The 21247-nt window shown below is 30.4% G+C and overlaps 2 protein-coding genes across 6 annotated transcripts in view; one reads left to right on the top strand and one right to left on the bottom strand.

The window, feature by feature from the left end:
- LOC105425794 (rho guanine nucleotide exchange factor 17) overlaps positions 1–12810 on the top strand; it is a 56215-nt gene extending 43405 nt beyond the window's left edge. For 3 of the 4 annotated variants that reach the window (XM_089073876.1, XM_089073878.1, XM_089073875.1), the window contains exons 11-25: positions 134–238; positions 1148–1264; positions 1915–2201; positions 2964–3101; positions 3672–3766; positions 3838–4060; positions 4495–4586; positions 4791–5058; positions 5177–5284; positions 5702–5941; positions 6048–6115; positions 6245–6571; positions 6915–7085; positions 7563–7846; positions 8987–12810. In XM_089073876.1, coding sequence (XP_088930002.1) covers positions 134–238; positions 1148–1264; positions 1915–2201; positions 2964–3101; positions 3672–3766; positions 3838–4060; positions 4495–4586; positions 4791–5058; positions 5177–5284; positions 5702–5941; positions 6048–6115; positions 6245–6571; positions 6915–7085; positions 7563–7825 — 2502 coding nt within the window. In that variant the 3' untranslated portion in view covers positions 7826–7846; positions 8987–12810. Of the gene's footprint in view, positions 1–133; positions 239–1147; positions 1265–1914; positions 2202–2963; positions 3102–3671; positions 3767–3837; positions 4061–4494; positions 4587–4790; positions 5059–5176; positions 5285–5701; positions 5942–6047; positions 6116–6244; positions 6572–6914; positions 7086–7562; positions 7847–8342; positions 8370–8986 lie in introns of all 4 variants that reach the window. The other variant, XM_089073877.1, reaches the window with a different exon arrangement.
- Positions 12627–19979, bottom strand: LOC105425757 (prostaglandin E2 receptor EP3 subtype). 2 transcript variants are annotated; one of them, XM_011636666.3, is made up of 7 exons: positions 19555–19979; positions 18433–18744; positions 17787–18026; positions 16224–16401; positions 15751–15995; positions 13696–13924; positions 12627–13532 (listed from the first exon to the last, which is right to left on the bottom strand). In XM_011636666.3, exons 2-7 carry the CDS (start codon positions 18625–18627, stop codon positions 13420–13422), a joined length of 1200 nt encoding a protein of 399 aa, XP_011634968.2. In that variant the 5' UTR covers positions 18628–18744; positions 19555–19979; the 3' UTR covers positions 12627–13419. The 2 variants fall into 2 exon arrangements, with proteins under 2 accessions (XP_011634968.2, XP_088930011.1); XM_089073885.1 differs by having other exon boundaries at positions 16224–16398; positions 18433–19978.
- Positions 19980–21247: the final 1268 nt, after the last annotated feature.

The following is a 21247-nucleotide window of genomic DNA, read 5'->3' as shown; positions in this document are numbered from 1 at the left end:
AGAAATCGATGCACACTTGATGTTTTAATCGATTCTCAGATTTCCGGCATGATTCTTCTTGTAAAGTATTATTCGACCGTGCGTCGATCAATCAAAGATAAAGTTATTGAAGAGAAATACTCATGCATTTTAGATTCCTGCGCTTCTCAGTCATCATGAAGTATTCTTGGAGGAGTTGCGTAGGCGACTAGACACCTGGGAACTTAAGCAGACGATCGGCGACGTCTTCCTCGATGTGGTGAGTTTACATTGTTACTAGGTGCGCAAATACCTCTGGCCGGACACGTAATAAATTACATGACAGTATTCGTCTTCCCCTTTGCCGTTAAGATTCCCAAGACGTCAATAGAACCAATAGATATCGTAAAGTTAATTCGCGGCATATTCTTCTGTTCGACCCGCGTTAATAAATTGACTAACGACGCGGCCATACCGTCCCCTTATATAAACGCAGAATATTTTTATCCTCGGAAAGACATTTATTTACGTTCCGCATTTTTTTTTCATGCGTTATGTAACGAATAAATTTATGTCGAGGTATTTCAGAATTTTCTCTGAAAGATAAGATATAACGCGAGGTGAAAATCATTCTCGGGCTTCGTCCTCTACGAATTAATTCCGGTGTATTGGAATTCGTTAGATTAAGATTATAGACAGAATAAATTTTGACGGTGCCAACTTTGCATGGCTCTTGAAGTTTACCGCATTATTTAATACAGAGAATAACAAGATTTCATCATTCTCGAATTTATGCGCCTCGCATTTGAATATGTTGTTGCTAAGAATGGATTTAAGCTTTTTATCGATTATTTAAAAATAAACTAAAAATGTGCCCCACTTATATTTTTATTGAAGTAAATCTTTTAACCGAATGTCTACATAGCGCAAAGTAATCTGGATTCAAACATTTTGGATGGAATAACGAAATATATTTTATTTAAAATTGAATATTAAAATTGATTTATCAATTCATTTAGATTATATTTTACATCTTTATTTATATAGTTTGCAAAAAATTCATGTTTATGGAGAATTGAATTAAATATCTTTCCTTGAAGTGACGTATTCGTTTGAAGAATTACGTTTCGTGCACAGTATACACCTTCGTCCGTATGTAAAAATATAAAGAGCCTATGTCGCTTTCTAGTTCACAAAGCCAGTGGTGCTGGAGACATATACCCTGTTTCTGGACAATTGGAAGTCTGCGAGGAAGGCGATAAAAACAACGTGCCAAGCGAAGCCGGCCTTCGCACGATTTCTCGAGGTACGCTGCACATTTTATCCGTTGTGACTCTTTCTCTCTCTCTCTCCCTCCCTCTTTCCTCCCCTCTTTACACAACACAACCGTTATTATTAAATACGAAACTTTTTCATTCCACGTCGCTTCTTAAAGCGTCGCGATCAAACCTGACCTTTCGCAATTTTATTGATATAATTAACTCATTACTTGATTGCCGGCGTCTCACCGTCGCCTATTTAGATTCCTATGAGGCTCGGCACATCTTTAACATACCTACCCCTGAGAAGCATTAGCCACTTTAAACGCTTAAACACACTTTACAACATTTTATCATTATGCATTAACCTTACTGAGTTTGTAATAAAATACAAAAAGATTGGTGGTTTTGCCGAGCTTCTTGTATGCGACGTACAATTATGACATCGTATAATACAGGTTACATGCCTCTTTAAAAAATTTTTAAATAATTGACGATTTTATTTTAAAAAATTGAATTTTTCATAATATACAAGACTATATTAATTGATTGAAATTATTATAATTATAAATAATAATTATATTATCGCTAAAATATCTAAATTGCATGCTGAAGTTAATTTCTCTAACCCGCGATAAATTTATCCGAGGAAAATTATAAAAAGGGTAGAGGGTAGATCATACTTTGTTACAATTAGACAATGGAGCGCGAGCACAAGGGCAAATTGGGACTGGACCAGCTGCTGATCAAACCCGTGCAGAAGATTCCGAGATACGAATTGTTGATCCAGAGATTGCTAAAGCACACGGATCCGACGCATCCCGATTACGAACTGCTGCAGGCCGCACAGAAAGAAGTGCATGAACTGGTCGTGAAAATCAACTGTACGGAAAGAGAGTCGCTCGAATGGGAGCAGCAGCAGACCACGTTAAGGGAGGTTCAAGCTCTCGTCGAGGGTCTCGCTGGCATCGTAACGAATGACAGGTAGGCCAGCGAGCCAATTTCTGTTTGCAATTTTTGTACCAGTCGCGAAAAATGCGGATAATAATTCGACTTCGAATATCAATATCAATCGAATTCATCAATCAATTTCGAATAAACTAATGTATAATATAATAGGTGGGTTAATACTTAAGTTTTGTTTTCCCAAAGATGGCTGGTCCTTGGAATTTACGATCGACAAATCGCGATCACAATTCACGATCATATTCTAGTGTAATATTCTCGGATTTAGAGTCAAAGTCGTACTTTGTCGTACATATTATTACTTGTTTTTAAGTATAAAATATAAGCGACAATTTTTTTTAATAATGATTGTGTGATATAATGTTAATACTATCTTTATTATTTAAGATATCGATATCGATATTAAAATTTAAATAAATATAATAATTAAAGCGTATCGTCGTGACATAAATTTTTTAAAATAGTCGTTTGAACGGTCTTTTAGCAACATAAATAATTAAGAAAGTACGTATTGTTTCCATAGGCCGTTTTGTAGTGAATAACATTTTCCAATAAATTATCGACTATTGCTGTGACAGAAATGTCGTCCCACTTCACGCGCCTTTCAATCTGTATCAATCGTCTCGCACGCGTTACATAGTTTTTCCACTGAACTTATTTAGCCATCGGAATCGGAGTATTGATTACCGATAATGATGCGTGCTGTAGAGGAAACTGGCCACGACGCGACAAAAAGATTCATCGAATTCAACGTGTGACACGTTGTCTGCTTTCCCGTAGAGCTTTCGTCCGACACGATCTGGTCACCATAGCGTCGAATCAGGGCACACGGAAGGAGCGAGCTTTATTTTTGTTCTCCGATCTTCTCGTCATCACCAGTATCAAGCGCAGAAGTGGCACGATAAGGAAGCCGTCAACGTAAGCGCTTGACATGGATATCTCAAATATACTTTGATATTAAGAAAGTTGTTAATTTTATCTAACAATCAAATAAATTAAATAAATTTCTTTCGAATTTATCTTTAAATTAGACTTATTTTTCAGTGTTTTAATGTTTTATATAGAATATAATAAATAAAACATATAGATATGTTATTGCAATAATTGCAAATAACAATTTTTTAAAAATAATTTTGATCATGTGTTATACATTTAATATATATCAATAATTTTATTTAAAAAAATTAAAAATAATGCAAATAAACTTAAAGGAAAAGTGTTCTTTAACATTAGCATTAATAATGATTCATGACACGTGGTAGGAATCAGTAACTAGGAAGTAACTACTAGTAAATACTAGTAAGTACTAGTAAGTACTAGTAAGTAACTAATTTTGAAAAATAATTGCTTCGTATATACTGTATTAAGAACTTTTCTAAAAAAATAAATTTTCCATGTGTATTATAGAATATAATATATGGAGAAAAATAGTTTTTAATAGCAAATCATTTTGATAATAAAAATATAAGAAAAGATAAAAATTTGCAGAAGTACCTGTCCGAATAGTCTGGTCGGTTTGCTTGATGCAAACAAGTACAAAATGCTGATGCGAATTCCGCTGGATGATCTCGAAGTAATGAAAGGTATCGTAAAATCATCATTTATATATTCTTCATATTTGAATTTAAAATGACTCTACAAATGTCATTTCCAGCCAAAGACGAAAATTTAAGGCGAATGGCGCGCGAAGTGGATTATCTCCGAGAAGACTGCACAAAGTTGACTCAGCTGCAGGAGCTTGCTGCGACTTTGCATGGAGCTAAGCAACAGTTGGAAGATCTTATCAAAGATATGCTGAGTCATGCCCAACGGCAACTGGCCGAAAGAAACGCCGCACATTCGCAGCTGGCTTGCCTAGAACTTACACTTAATACTCAGTAAGCATATCTTTCAAAAATTAAACAAATAAATAAATATAAGGAAAAATTTAATGATCGATTAATGATGACGAAATATAATACTGATGACAATTCCCGTTGCATATAAAGCAAAAGCACAGTGTCTGTACAAATTTGCAATGTAGTAAATTCTTGCTACAAAACATTACAATCTAAAATATATAAATTTATATTTTATTTATATTTTATTTTACAATGTATATGTACAATCAAAGAAAATTAAATAAATTTAACTTTATTAGAGATCAGTAAAATAAAGCTTCATTTCATTTTTCAAGATTATTATTGTTAAATTCTTTGTTCTGAAAAAAATCGTCTTTGATCATGTTTTATTATACATGTTCAATATTAGATTCCTAAATCAATCGCAATTGCAACGTGACTTACATTATACCTGTCTACTTTGTTTGCAGAGCCGGTATCGAGAATATATCCGTCATGTTCGCGAAGCCTGACAAACGTGCAAGCTGGGAAGAAAGTTTTAATGAAGCCAAACAGAAGCTCGGTGGGTAATATTACCCTTTCGTCGAGTATTTTCACTTAAAAAGTCATAAGAAGATTTTGTTACATTAATTCTGTATTCTAAAAATAATTCAACATTAATCTTTAATTTCTTCAAATTTGTTGTATACGTTTTATTTTAAAAATTATACAAATAGTAAAGTTTTCGAGACAGAATATTTCAAATATTTTCCCATTTTATGCGCAGCGCTATCAGCTGACAGGAGACCGTGTCCTGAATTTGTGGGACCTTTACCGATTAGAAAAACGCGAGCGGGTCTCCAGTTCACCTGTGCGGCGCCAACATTGGCGAACGGGCAGGGGTCGAAGGATGTCTGGGTTTGCAACAGCGACGGTTACGTCGGTCAGGTGTGCGTGTTGAGTCTTAGTCCAGAACCTCCACAAGTAACATCCTGCAACGGAGTCTGCAACGCCAGAATACTCTGCGTCGCTGGAATACCCGCCTGCACACCTGGGTAAGATTGGCAAGATGACAAAAATAATTGCACAGAGGAGGATTGCATTAATTAAACAGTTAATCGAAGCGAAGAAGAATAAACAAAGATAGATGGCTTAAATGTTGTTTTTTTTCAGTTCAAACTCGTGCACGTCGAACAATAGTCCGTTTGGTAACAGCAAAAGCGGTATAAGTATATCGGTGCAAGATGTGGATGCCAGTGGTGGTAACATACAGTTAGACAGGTAATCATCATTCTCCCGCGCCAATTGCAATTTGACGTGTAAATAATGACATTCAAAACCTGGCAATATAAGCAGTTCATAATTAAATATGATTTATTAATTATGAAATATTAATAAATAATAGTCACATTATCTCTTGTTTATCGGCTCGAGCATAAATATTCGGAACGCATGATTTGTCCAGTAATACTACTCCTTTACAATTTACAACGGAACACATTTATTGAAATTAAATATTAATATTAATTATTTATAAAATGAAGTAAAGTGGAATTTATGGAATTCTTCCAAAATCATAGTAATCGTGAAATTTAAATATAACCGCACGATAATATACTACATGAACGTCTCGTATATTTTAATGTTGCTTTCATTTTATTTGTTTAACATTCATCTTTGTGTTCGCGCATTTTGCAGTAGCTCGAGCTCCGACGACTCGGACTCGGACGACATTCCATGCGCAGATACGGGCAGCGTAACGCTGAGTGGCGATGTATCGACTATCGAAAATACTACTACAGAGGAGGACGCGAATCAACCCACAATGTGGTTGGGAACTGAGGACGGTTGTATCCACGTGTACAACTGCAACGACAACATCCGGATCAAGAAAAACAAAGTGAAGATTCAGCATGGCAGCAGTGTGCACTGCATCATGTAAACGATCACCGTATATTTTATTATTGCAAAGCAATATGAGAATATTTATTTTTTTACAATATACTCAGTGTTCTCATGATATTATGATATTTCGTAATTTTAGATATCTGGACAACAAAGTGTTCGTGTCACTTGCCAACGGAGACATTACTGTTTACGTTCGAGATCATAGTACGTGTCAATATTTTTCGTAATTAGTAGTGAAATAGCATATAAAATAGCCATAAAATTTTATTCTGCATTCTATAATGTGTGTCTTGTTTTATCTTTACTTTTTTTCTTTATTGATTCTTTTTACAGCCAGTGGATGGAACACGCCTGATCCAACAACGGTGTCCGTTGGAACGGTAGCGTCGCCGGTGACCAAAATGTTGTCCGTCTCCGGAAAACTCTGGTGCGGTTGCCACAACAGCGTGAAAGTTTTGAATACTCATACTCTGGACATTGAGCATACGTTCACTGTGAGCAGCGACACGAGCCGCGCCGTTTCGTGTATGGCGAATTCTGGAGGATTAGGCGTCTGGATTTCCTTACACAATAGCGCTGTGCTGAGGCTTTTCCATTCCAGTACATACGAATGCTTGACGGATATCAATATCGCGCCAGCTGTCACCAAAATGCTTGCCAGTAAGTGTCAAATCTTGAACAAAACCCGGGAAAACCCGATTAAATTAGTTAAAAGCAGGATAATTTGAAATAAGAAAGTTTATATTGATTTAAACTTATTATTAATTTGAAATCTTTTCTAATTAAGATTAAAAGTTAATTTTAAAACAATTATTATATTAATTTAACGTTAAATATCAAACATAGTTAAGATATTAAAAAATAGGAATAGGTGGTGTCTAATATATTTATTTTTGAAATCTATTCAGCTAATCCATGTCTGATCGAGTGATTAATAAAAACGACTGTAATTGAAAAATGTAATTCGGCACTTATTTTAACGGAAGCGTTAAACTTGTTGCAGATTGCGATGACATAATTCGGCAGCACAAGGCCGCATGTCTCAGGGTCACCGCACTATTGGCTTGCAACGAGTTGCTTTGGATCGGTACGAGCGCTGGCGTGCTGCTCACCGTGCCAATTCCCCATATAAAGCCATCTACTCAGAGGATGTCGCAGCCACCGATCGTAACTGGTGCGTATTGACGTCATATTCTATCGCCTGTGTCGCCTGTTATTATTGCCCCGCGATATAATTAGAAAGCTGGCCGACACCCCAAATCGCGCGCGATTTCGTTCGTCCACGTGGAAGGATACAGAAACGATCGATCAATGTCACGTTTTTTTTTTTTGAATCGCATTAGAATACACATAAGCACACAAACACATGTACGCAAATTCAACTAAATTTTGTTACTCGCCTGTTAATATTTATATGCACATGCTAGCATTTTAATATGCAATTATGGACCTTATCAGGGTGTTTTTCCTTGGAAACGAACTACATGAAATTATCATCGCACAAATTTATTTTATTATAGCAGAGATTTAAAAATGACGACAAACGAAATTCACACATTAACTCCCTACATTTAGTAAAAATTTATATCTAAAATTCATAATCTGAAAATCTTTATCGGATTAAGTAATAGGATTGTGATGCTCCGCATAGGAATTCCTCACGGACACACAGGACACGTGCGTTTTCTCACTTGCGTGGAAACGCCGAATCCTTCGAAACCAGATCCTCGTCCGAAGGTAAATCGTTATTCATTGAAATCGAACAAAACGCAGCAGAACAACATCAATCGCGGCAAACTCCTGATTATATCTGGCGGGGACGGTTATGAGGATTTCCGCGGCCCTCAAGCGTCCGCCGAATTACAGGCCGGTCGCGAGGACTCTACAAATCATCTACTGCTGTGGAAAGTGTGATACAATAGAGAACGACCCCAGGTAAAATATATAAAAAATTCTGCTAAAAGAATTAATTTCAAAGATAGAAGTTTGTACATCAATTATCAAATGTCTGTTAAATTAATAATTTTTTATAAGAAAAATAATTATGTTTTACATTCTTTTTTATAATATAATTTTTTTGTTATTAATGTTATATTTTTTTCTTTGGATATGTAATTTCTTGCACTAAAATAAAAAAATTTATATATATATAATATATTATTATATATTTTTTATATTTTCTTGTACAAGAAATTATATGTTCAAAGGAAAAAATATTAAATAAAAAAGATTATATTGTAAAGAAAATGTAAAACAAAACTATTTTTTTATAAAAAATTTATCACGTCTCTGAAAAGACAATTTAAAGTATAGTTATTTTACAAAAATAGTTTCATAATTCTTTTTCTGCAATTGGTTTTGTTAATCAGCTTTTCTTAATATTTTATTGGTATGCTAAATAAAACTTTTCATCATGTTGAACAATGTTCAGGATGATGCAGTAATCACTTTATTTCCAGTAAGTATATGTTACTGTATCAAAATTTTAAACATCCATTTATATTTAGCATATCCTTTAGCACTTAGATATGTAGTTTGTTACTTATGTTCACTATACACATATATTTCTCGTAATAATAGTCTTTTTGTATATATATCGTATTAATTCCGTATAATGATATTTTATTTTTTCATTTTATATATTTTTATTTAAAGAATCCGAAAAAATACATATTTTGAAACCATAATCTATACGTTTATAACATTTTTAAAAATAAAAAATAATTTTATTCTACCGCAGGAAATAACTTGAAATATTCATTCTAATATTTAAATAATCATGGATCTTTAAGTTGAAGTTTGATAATTTATTATTTTGTTAAATTACATATCACAAAAAGAAAATATTAAAAAATATAAAAATATCACAACAGCTATCATAACATGTTCTCAATTTAATATTATGAATTAATTATTATGAATTTTTGCTAAATAAATTTGTTAATAAGTCAAGCTTGTTCTAGGAAGACCTTACGATTAATTGAATACCAATATTGATGGATTTATGTTTATTTCTTCATAAATAAGACGTCATTATGGGAAAAGGAAATCTGATGAAGGTCACTTTCGTTACAGACAAGGGTCGTGGTAAATGAAAGCCGGCATGACACGCCGTGGGAATCGTTATTGTATGCGCAGCACGCAGGCGGACGCCATTGCCGTCGTCTGATCGCGGCGGATCAGGACGCATCGGCACGCCGGGTTTTCAGGGAACGCGGAAGGGTTCTCTGGCTGGTATTAGCCGAGTGGATCAAGAGCAAGATGCGGGAACTGCATTATTTCCAGGATATGAAGAAGTATCGGCTGCAGCTCGCACGGGAGTCCGACTGATCGAGAACGATCACGGACCCTGCCCTTGTCATCGTTGTACGATCTAATGAACGGATCCGCTATTTTCTGAACATCATCAGTCACGTGATCTGATGCTCTGACGCGAAATCGTTTTACCAATGACGCGTGCTCGATGGCCGTGGGACGTCTCTCTCTCTCTCTCTCTTCTTGTTTTCTTGAACGTACGTCGGAAATTATTTGAAGATATAATGTATAATGAAACAATGTTGTTATGTGATATTTAGATCTGAACGTTTGAAAAGTATTTCTTTTTATTATACAAATTGTTAAATTATTAGTAGTTCGCGTTAAATAGAAACACGATTTAGAAGATTATGTGTACTTATCTGAATTTATCGATATCTGCGATACTTGTACGTATTTGAAATACATTAAATATTTCTGTGGGTTGAGCACATGCCTTTGGTAAATTAACAATGCTGGATGAAGTGTGGGATTCAATCTTATGTTGGAAATGGTAGGATCTGATTCTTGATGTAATTCTGAATGTCGATGTATGTTTGTTATACACACGAGGACATAGTCTCGGAAACGGCCCACATGTTAAGCTAAATATTCCCAAACAACACGAAAGTTTAAGAGACATCCTATGAGGACGTTTATAAAAAATTTAACAGCTTTTTTAAGTACCTTTACGATGCTTTTTAGACATTTGTGTTGTTCGGGTTTAATCCATGTACATTTTCTTTTAACTACTTTTTAATATCCTATCTCTTTAAAATGGTAACAAATTACTCAATCAAACTTCTAAGGGAAAGAATATTAGGAAAAAGTTAAATTATATATAAAAGATATAGGAAGTGTAAATTAAATTAAGAACAGAATTTCCATTTCTCGGATCGGATTATTATCAAATAAATTATCGACGCTGAAAAATCGATGAAATACGGTACCTGGCAGGGCGTTGAATCGAGCTTATACATGTGCAAATGTGTCAACTTTGGCCTACATCAATTAACAAATATAGAGATCTATATTTCTTACGAATACTGAAGTGCCAAAAAGAAGAAAAAGAGAAAAAAAAAAGAGAATAAAATTGCTTCCCCATTTGTCGATCGACTGCGAAAGTACTGACGTACTTCATTATTTCCAGTACGTGGTATAATGTAATTCGATGTGCTTTTTTTTCGTGTTAATTATTTTAAGAGTTTATCGAATTGTGTAAATCAAGTGCGTGTTGAAATTCAAAATATACGGATATTTATTTAAAGAAGACGAAGAGCAAAAAAAGAGAAATTTAAAGCTTTCATATTAGAGATGACTGTTTATATTTTATCCATACGTATGTGTGAGTATGTACGTGTATGGACTTTATTGTCTTCTGATTAAAACTACCAGTCAGTAAAAATCAATTTACAATTGTAAATTAATTAAAATGCCAATAATGATTTTGTCACAACTTTGCCAACATATATATATCTTTCTTTCTTTAAAAAAATTGTATTTTTACAAATTAATTAAATATTAAATTTCTTTTAATATTTGACTCGACAAGATATATTCAAGGAATCTTTGATAATAAGGAATTTTAATAAAAAGAAAACTTAAAAGAAAAAAAACTTGAAAAAGAAATTGAAAAGAATTATACATTACTCTTTTATACAACTTTAATAATTGATGATTTGTTCATTTATATTCTTTGCTCCTACAAGACTTTACAATCAATGTCGTACTGTATAATACAGTAATTTAAATGCAATTAAAAATAATTTAATTCAAAATGTTGATAATAAATTGGAGGTACATTTAACAATAAACGATAATTTGTTGTTTCAATTATATAAGTGTTTGAAAAATGCTGTTTTGATAAATAAAAATGTGTAACATTGATTGTCATAAATTCACATAGCCAAGTAATCTAAATAATCAACCATACAAATACAAAATATTTGACAATAATTAATTAATAATAGATCTTGAAATAATTATACAAGACCAATTGAAATTATACGTATATGATCATTAATGTTTCAACAATTCATTGTTGTCATGAAAATGCGATTAATGCAATGATCAAATAATTATTTTGATTCCATGAGAACGTAGTAATTTGACAGCGTTGTGGATTTAATTTATTACGACACACTGAGTAAAAGAGCAAAATTACAGATATTATGTTAAATATCACATAAAAATTAATTAATAAATTTGTTGTTATTACACAATTTATTTCTAGACGTACAGCTTTTTATGCATTGTTATTATTATTCTGTTATATTAAACAAACAGACTTTTAAAACAGATCTTTTTTAAATGTGGAATTTGTCATTTTATGCAATTTTATGGTTTTTCTATTCTGCTATTTGCCAATTTTACTAAATGTACATATATGTCAGTTATGCTGTTAAAATTAAAATTTTTAATATACTTATTTATTATATAAAAATAATATTTCGCAATGATATTATCAAATTATATAAATCTTTTGTCAAATTAATATAAATGAAAATATATGTACATGTACGTTTGTGAATGATATATAATCAAATCTAACTTTGATTTCTAAGGAATTATAAATTCCAAGCCAATGTACACGATGTAACAAATATTGCGAAAGATGAGAAAAAATGTTGCGGTAATTGCGTTTTCACTTGAAATTTAAATTGAATATTATCAAGGCAAATTATATTCAAAACTATTTTTATATATAATAATAATTATATATAATAATTTTGTATATATAATATTTATATAATCGGTAATTTATATATCGGTAATAACAAAACATACACGTATATTGATATTTTTTAATTATAAAGATATACAAAATATTAATTATAAAAAATATACGAAAGAATTATATAAGAATTATATTATTCAAGAATTATACAAAAGAATTTTTTTATTAGCAACAATTACATATCTGATTACAGATCATAATTTGTATGAAGACATATACATGTATTATGTACTTCTCCTTTTATATGCTCTAAATTATAACACATATATCAATATAAACGTAATTGAAATAACATTTTTTCTACGAGCGATTAATGTTACATAATCTACATACCGTAATATATACATTTTAGTTATATTTGCATTTCAGATGTGTATATTTCTTTCGAATGACTCGACTTCTCGATAGTGAGTAACTTACTTTCGATATCGTCAATGGCTAATAGGGAGTTATCTGCCGACACGATTGTACTTGTATTATATATAATTTCATTCGTTCCTTGATTTATCTAGCGCTGTGCTTCGCCATTTTGATCATTATAATATTTTGGCTAGCGCGACGCGATGATATTGTAGATTCTGTATGAAGAATGCGAATATATTCTCATTCTATTCTTTTTGTACGTGAGAATATTTGCGGTTATATGCCTGTTTCGGAGATCGGAGAATGGAAGATGAGTCGTGATTTAGATAATTTCAAATTAACATTTATTTGAAAATTGTTACACGCGCAAATGCTGCGCAACATTGTGCAGTATACACATTGTGCAAAATATGCGCAACATTGTGCAAAATACATTAACATATGTATGTATGATATTATGTACAAATAACGGTACTCGTTTAAAATAAAGTCGTTTACAAATATATATTGACATTCCTACATTCTAGACTGCAAGTGCACATAATATATATAAGAATAGATAAAAAAGATTTTTCTCCAATGATATATCATATTAAAGATTAGACACACTATTTTTAAATACACGATGATTGATATAAATTCTTAAAATTATCTTTTTATTTTATATTCTTTTTTTATTTATAAAAACATATATGCATTTCTTATAAATTGTATATTTTAATATTTGTTTGTCAAGATATTATGCCCGCATTTGATATGCAAATGTTAATATTAAACAATTTTTTATCTTGTTATCAGTTGCATCATCGTAACTTTGATTAACCGTGCGATTAATTGCACTTTATCACTTATTATTCTCGTACTTTCATTACTGACTAGAAATCTACGTAGACAAATATAATTATATATACAAATGAAAATTCCCTTTGTTGAGTAATTTTTTAATCTAATTTTACTTTTGTGTACGAAAAATTAACGTCACTTTCATTTGCATTATGCAAATGAATGGAGTTAATAAAAAGTTGGGAAAATGTTTTCTAATCTCGAAACGATTCGAATATTTACATTATGATTTTTCAATTGTTTTAGAAAAAAACGTTCATACAGATTAATCTTAGAGGGATGCTGTAACCAGGTTCGAATCATGTTCTTCACTGACAGGAGTTGATGGAGCCTCAGTATTCGGCGTAGGTGGATCACCGCTGCTACATTGGTGATCTGTTGTACCTGTTGCATAAAGTAATTTCCGTAATAGTATCATAAATTTATACTAATCTTTTTTATTAATACAAAAATATAAAAACTATCTATATCCATTTAGCGTACAACTTATTATATATAAATATACATGAGGCATTTTCAATATTTAAATTTTTGTCATTCGTGTCACCTGTAAAAGAGTTTGAACGACTTCGATCAGGCCAACAAATTTTACAGAGCGGTTTTAGAAAACGGAATTTTGGTCGAGACACACGTAGAAGTACGTAGATGTATGGATCCAAGGTAAAATGAATGCACAAAAGAATATCCGCAATTAGATGGAAAATATAAATACATTTCCGTGCAGTAGTTGCCGTTGAAGATAATTGCATTGCAAATTGAGCTAGTGGAATAGAAATCTAGAAGAAAAAATAAGAAAGCTTAGTAATTTAATTAGATTATTGTTAATGAAATATTATTATATATTATCATTAATGAAATATTTGGAGATGTGCACTATAAGCGGATGTTCCATGATTTATAGACTTCATGTCTAAATATCTCGCCATGCTTCTAGTCTATTCCAACCGCGAATATATATAATATTTATCAGTGGGCGGATATACGCTTATTCGATTTTGAATAATAACTCGTTATTAATTGCAAAAATCGAAAAATGATACAGAACTTTTCTAATCTAAGCTTAACTCGTTCTACTTGCGCACAAGCAGTGTACCATCAAAAATTCAACACTGTGTATATGTATATATATATATATATATATATATATATATAATTTTAAAAATAATTCATATTATCATAAATTTAATTCAAATCTACCATTTAATTCAATTCTATCGTCTTTGGAAATTAATTTTCTCCACGCGTAAAATTTCCGTCACCTGGCAAAATAGTCAACAGGATGAAATCAATTCAGAGACGATCAGAATATTGGTTCGCGGATGTCTCAATAGCTTGTACGTGAAACTATTCTCAAATATTCATCATTTATCTTCGTCGACCTTCGGCCGCTTTTAGCGGAAGTGCACGATATTTCTGTACTGGTTAGGTGCAATAAATAATTACGATTATTATTTCCGGCAAAAAGTACTTAGTAAGTCAATTATTTTTATTTAAAAATATAATCCTACTGTTTACTTTCGACAAAAGTATTAATTTTTATTATTATTGCTATGATGTTTTAAATATTATTAATTGATTTTTAGTGTTTATATTATTATTACATTACTTAATTATTACATTAATCAATGCTATTTCTCCTTTGTAGTCTTCTTCCCTTTATTGCTATTATTCATGATTAAAAATTGTAGCAATTTATGTTTCATAATTTTTTCGTTACATTATCTTCATTTATCCTTTTGACAAAAAAGATTTATATATAAAAAGCTTATATGCAAAATTTAATACTATATTATTGAATTTTATAATTCATTATTAATATTGTTTAATAATTTCTTATATTTCTATATTATCTAAATTGAAATAAATGATCATGAATATTGTAAATGTAAGAAGAAACATTGACTAAAATAATGCTTTGCAAGCAAATCACGTGAACGCTATCGGTTCCTGTAAAACTACCAAAATGAGCCGGAATTGCCTCTTGACAAAAATTTTACAAGGCCATACTGATATTAATGAATAATAAAAGAGTATATAAGCGGATAAAAGCAAAATTTGTATTCCAACTGAGGACATCCATTTTAACTGCAACTGACTTTTATAGAAATGAAAAATTTTATCTTTATTTTGCGATATATTTCACAATATTTATAAGTTTCTTCTATTATTCGAAATCATTAATTTTTATTTAAAACCTATTGGGTTAATTTTGTCTTTTCTTTTTTTCTTAAAGATGTTATTCCATTTCTCGATGAATAATTATTTATGAAATGGATGAATACATTAATGTTGGGAATATATGATATAATATTTTTTTTTAATGTAAAATAATGAAAGAAAGAAAGATATTTAAATATCTATAAAAAGACAGAAAGATATTTTTAAAAAATAATAAAAATTAAGAATTATTTTATTAATCTCTATCATAATATAATTTATTTTCTATAATTAATTATTTTTCTTACTTATTTTATTTATATTAATTATATTTATTTTATTAATTTCATTTATTTATTATTCATATCTTATGTTAATAACTGCGTTTTATACAATTTGTCATAAATTAAAATTATATAATGTAATTTGATTTCTATAAACTTACCATTTGAGGCATCCAGCAGATAACGAATGATATCGATAGTACAGCCATAAGTCTTGCAAATGCTCTTTCTTCAGTCGTTGCAACAACTTCCGATTGATTTGGCGGTCCAGCTATGGTCAGTAATGGCTTTGTCTTTGACGTAGCTCTGCAGATTCTCCTAAGAGCACCTGTTCGACGACTTAATCTACTCAAAGCTCTAGAAACTGCCAAATTACACCAAACAATGGATAAACATAAAAGTGTACCTATAATAAAAAAAATTTTTAATTAAAAAAAAGTACTTAGTGATTAAAAAATTTTTTTATATTTAAATTTTTAGTAAAATAGGAATTTATATTTATATTAATTATGTAAATGTTGATGTGTTTATATCACAATTAATGAAAGAAAAAATATATAAAGCAAATGTTATTATATTTTTTGAATTATCAATAATTCCTTTTTTCTTTTACTTATTATGCTAATCTACTCACCGAAAATAAACCATACATAAGCATAAGCGATATCGCTTGGCTCGGTGGCCTCTCTATAACGGATGCATTGTTCATCTTTGTAGTATAATCCGAAGCCCATAACCGGAAGACTTGTCATCGCCAACGCGACCAACCAAAGTCCCAACATACAACGCACAATTACCGGATACGTTACCTGCTGGAAGATACATGCGTGTCATCTATTAAGACATCGAGACAAGATGATGCTAATATTAACTTTTTGCTAAAATTTCGATTCGCGATTATTATAAATTAAAAAGAAAAAAATAAAGAATCAATTCGACAAAATGTTATATTAAAAGATTAGATTTGATGCTTTATATATTTGCTCAAGATTTGTTTTAACATGTATCTTCCTTTAACCACTAACATCTTTAAAAAGAAAGTTACTAGCTTTGAAATTCCCAAGAGAGATTATTAAGACGTTAAATTTATTATTTTCCAATACTCGTGTAAATCATTCTCATTTCTTCTTCTACGTTATATAATCTCGTTCTGAATTATAATATTTATATTGCTTACTCTTTCTAAAGGTTTTAAAAAAAAAATAAAAAAAAAATCAGTTTTATAATTATTACAAAAGTATAATTTGTTTAATTTTATCAATATATATTATTATGTTATTTTCATGATAATCAGGTAATATAAGAATGTGACTAATATTTATTGCCTACAATTTTGTTAATTAGATCAACTTTGAGATTCCTTGAAATTAATATTATATTTATAGAATTATAGATTTATAAATTTATTAATCTATTATAATTATTACTGTGATAAAAATGCTACCTATGAATAATATAGCTTGTAAATTATTACTTCAGTCTAATAATATTTCTGAGAAGAGTGTCTCGAATTAGATGGAGTTTTCCTGAGAAAAACAATATTTGATAAAGGGCGACGTAACAGTGGCATTTATCATCCCCAATTATTTGCGGTCTTGGGTGCTGCGTCAGAGATGATCAGGCTGTGTAAATTGACATTTCATTATTACGAAGTATATGAGATACATTAGCCTCATCTATAGCACTGCGATCGATACCGTCTTAATTAGTGACCGTGAAATTATTCGAATATATTGATTCGTTCAAATGAATCATTTCAAACTTTTAATGTTTCTAACATAAACACGCAATGATTCTTCATACAAAAATAAGTTTTTAATTCATTGATCAATCGTTTTCCACCCTTTTTTCCATTTCTACCGGAAAATATGGTCGTTCTATAAATGTTGTTAGCTCTAGAGTGCTCTCTATGGCGCACGTGTATAAATTTTCTCACACGCCTCGGTTTATCCACATAAAGTGAAATCATGTCATGTGAAACATAACAATTCATAGGATTTACTTTGGCAACATGCTGAATGCTTTAACTTTTGCCATTAAAAACAAGAGAATCTCTTCTTTTAGTAAATAAATAACAACATTATATGACTTTTTTATTTGATTTGCATAATTGCATTACTTAATTGTTTTCTATATTAATAATTATTTATAACTAAGATAGTAATCATATTATTATCTTAAAGTAACTTAGGCTTACCCTTTGATAAACGAAAGGTCTTGTTAAAGCTAACCATCTTTCTACTGCCATGACGATGGCGACGCATCCACTGAAAAGACCAAAAAGACGCCAGACAACTCGCAGAGAACAAAATATTCTTGAAGATGTCACACCGCCCACATAAATTGTAACATACATCTGTACTAACATTCCCAATAATGCCACGAGATCGTTGGATGCCAGGCAACGCAGCATCAGCAGATGCTTGCGATTTCTTCTCTAAAAATGAAATAAATTTAATATGCAGTACTATTTTAATACTTTTCTTTTCCCCAAAGTAACATTAATTAAAAAAACTATTTTTACTATTGTATAAAAATATGTACTTTGTGTTAAATTATTAATATAGTTTATTAATAAAGTTTTACTAATAAAGTTTATAAAATGTGATAAAATGTGATAAAAATCATATTATTAATTATAATACTATTAAATTATAATATTATAATATTATTATTAAAATACATTTAATATAATTTTATGTTTATATAAAGAAATATTACGATTTATATAATATATAATTTGTACCTAGCAATAATCTTTATTAATATATCAGTTGTTATAATATTGCAAAAGATTAATATAAATAATGTCAATTAGTATAAATAATGTTTATATAAATTACCTTATCTCGATAAAATAATATGGCCAGGGCAGATAAATTGCCCAAGACACCAGTTATATAGACAAGGGTCAATACAATCTGAGCTATTATTGTCAGATGTCTTTTTCGTGCAACGCTTGTCACTATGTTGGTCATCATCGTCGTTTTAGTAAACGCAGAAGTTGACAAAGTACTGTTTGGCCAGTTATTTGCCATGATTGTAATATGTAGCTTCCTCTCCGGTTAAGAATTTAATTCCGGAGAAGAGAATTTAATTACTTGTTTCCTTGTCTTCGCCGAAGAAGTTATCTTAATGTGACGTAAAATGCTAATCTAATGAAGTAAAGTATTTGTAATACAATCTCAATGGCTTGACCTCATAACTTCCCAACTGATTCATGCTAATTATCGGATATAAACATCACTTCTCTTTAAACATCGATCTTAGTTTCCTCGAAACTTAAGCGTAGGAACTTGAATTCATTTTGAAATATTAATATCAATCATGTTTTGGCTTTACTCAATTTTTTTTTCTTTTAGGGATTTAATTCAAATGAGTTCAAAGAAGATTAATAAAACGTTGTTTCATTATAAAGAATATAAGCGCAATTTCTCAGTTTGTCTTGTTTTCGCGTTTGAAGAAAGATAATTCTTCGTTGCTACATAAGTATTTATATAAATAAACAATTTTTCCTTCATATGTATAATAAATTACACTGCAATTTTTTGCAGTATGCAGTGATGTTAAGATAAATGACTGATATGAGATTAAAATATTTTACATTTCTATATGTAAAAAATATTGATTAATTGCAGAAAATAACAAAAAAGTAATAAAAATTTAAAGATAATTGATGACAAAGAAAATGAATTCAAGAAAAAAATTAAAACTGAGAAAAGCTATGAATTAGGCCATGTAAAATTTTTCAATCAAGATTATGAAACAAATATACATATAAAAATATCTTAAAGCAAAATTATAAAAGTAATTTAGAAACAAAAATTATAAAAGTATAATAACTTTTAAATATATTTTTTAAGAGTTTAATTCTAGACTGCACAGCGTAAATATCTTACAATACATTTACAGAACAATACATTTACAGAAAATAGCATATCTTATAAAATAATTATCATAAAAACCTTGAAATATTTGGAGATTCAAATTCCTTGAATTTTCTGTAATGTAAAATTTAACGCGAAATCATATGAATTCAAGGAATTGTAACTATTTCTCCTCGTTGATTCAATTCTTGATGTTATATTTTTGAAATTAGTCCTTTATGGTCTCGTGTCACTTGAAATTTTTTTAAACTAATTTTGCACGATTTCATCTGAATCGTTGTTTATTAATCCAGATTTTTAATCCAATTTCCAAATCGAAAAGCAACGCCGATCAGCCGTCGCGCTCTTCTCGTTGCAGGAAATCCTGACGAGTCAACGATCGACGACGCGAACTTGCGAATCTTCCGATTGAAAATAGATACAATGATTTCAAGGATACCAAGAGGTTCCTTCGACAAGTGGAGGCACTGCTTGACTGATTGAAACCACGCGGTAAGATCGGGTTTTGTTTACTCGCGAGGAACGCCTTAATCGCAATGGCGCTTGCGCGGAATCTTCAGGATCCAATATCGGAAAGTAATTTATTATTTATAACTAAAAATTTATGAAAAAAATTTTAATATAAAATTGCCCGATGAAAAATATACAATTTAATTTATTTATTTCATGATTATTTTTAGGAACATTTAGGTTTACATATTATTTCGATTTCACTGAATTCTAAAACGTGTGATTGTTTCAACAAAACCTTATTTCAAAATTGGGATTTTACATTTTTGATATAATGAAATTGCTAAAATTAGTAAGAAAATTATATTTTAAAGTCACTCATGTAAATGTAAACGATGACATTCAGCGTCTCGTAACGATTCATGCAAACTTCGTTGGCATGCGAATGATTATGAATAATGCATGTTATATATGCTTTTTGTATACAAGACGACACACTCAATAAATAATTTCAAGCACGAGAACAATAATACATTAACACCCTGTCCCTTCAAGGATGCAATACATAATGAAAATCAAAAAATTGTTAAGAAAGTTGTACAGATCTTTTTAAAATTTGGATGTAATCCAAAGACTATGGCAAAGAAGAAAATTTATCTACTTTCTATTGCCAGACAGAAATTGATTCAGTTTACGAATGTAAATCGAAGAATTCTTTAGCAAAATGCTTGCCAAGTATATTGACAAATAAATACGTGAAAATTACGAGGTAGTTGCATCGTTGTATAATAATTATAGTACATTTAAAATATTAAAAAGTAAACGATGCGTGTCATCGTGAGATCAATTATATTAGTATTATCTTGATTTAATTTAAAAAATAATTAAATTAAGAGATAGTAGTCTATCTAATAGTCTCTTGCACTAAGTTCATGCACAGCAAAATTTGCCTATGGCAGCAAGAATGCCACTGATTCTATAAACGTGAGCCATCGAGATAAGCAAAATTCATATTTTATTATTTTAATAACATCTGAATCGTTTGAATTCTAACTAGTTTTAATCGATAGTTAAAATTTAAGTTACATCAGAAAAATGTTTTCAGTTTCTTTTTTATGTTTTACAAAATGTACAAAGCAATGTTTCGTCCAAATATTTAAATTTTAAAAAACATTTACGTCATCATTATCGTCATTGTCGTCATAAGGTAAAGGAGGAGAGTACATAAGACTGATTTTTAGCATAAATAGCTTTACTTAAGATGATACTTTATTTATTCATTAGAAATCACATTTTTGTCCTTAATATGTTAATTAAGAAA

This window comes from Pogonomyrmex barbatus, unplaced genomic scaffold (assembly GCF_055798465.1).
Source record: "Pogonomyrmex barbatus isolate J1 unplaced genomic scaffold, ASM5579846v1 scaffold16, whole genome shotgun sequence".
Taxonomy (NCBI): Eukaryota; Metazoa; Arthropoda; class Insecta; order Hymenoptera; family Formicidae; genus Pogonomyrmex; species Pogonomyrmex barbatus.
This window is presented reverse-complemented; position numbering and strand designations above follow the sequence as displayed.

Coding starts and splice junctions, on each gene's coding strand:
- LOC105425757 (XM_011636666.3), bottom strand. CDS start 18,627: ATGGCAAATAACTGGCCAAACAGTACTTTGTCAACTTCTGCGTTTACT. Junction 18,027..18,432: donor TATTATTTTATCGAGATAAG/GTAATTTATATA, acceptor TTTCATTTTTAG/AGAAGAAATCGCAAGCATCT. Junction 15,996..16,223: donor TTATGTATGGTTTATTTTCG/GTGAGTAGATTA, acceptor TTTTTATTATAG/GTACACTTTTATGTTTATCC.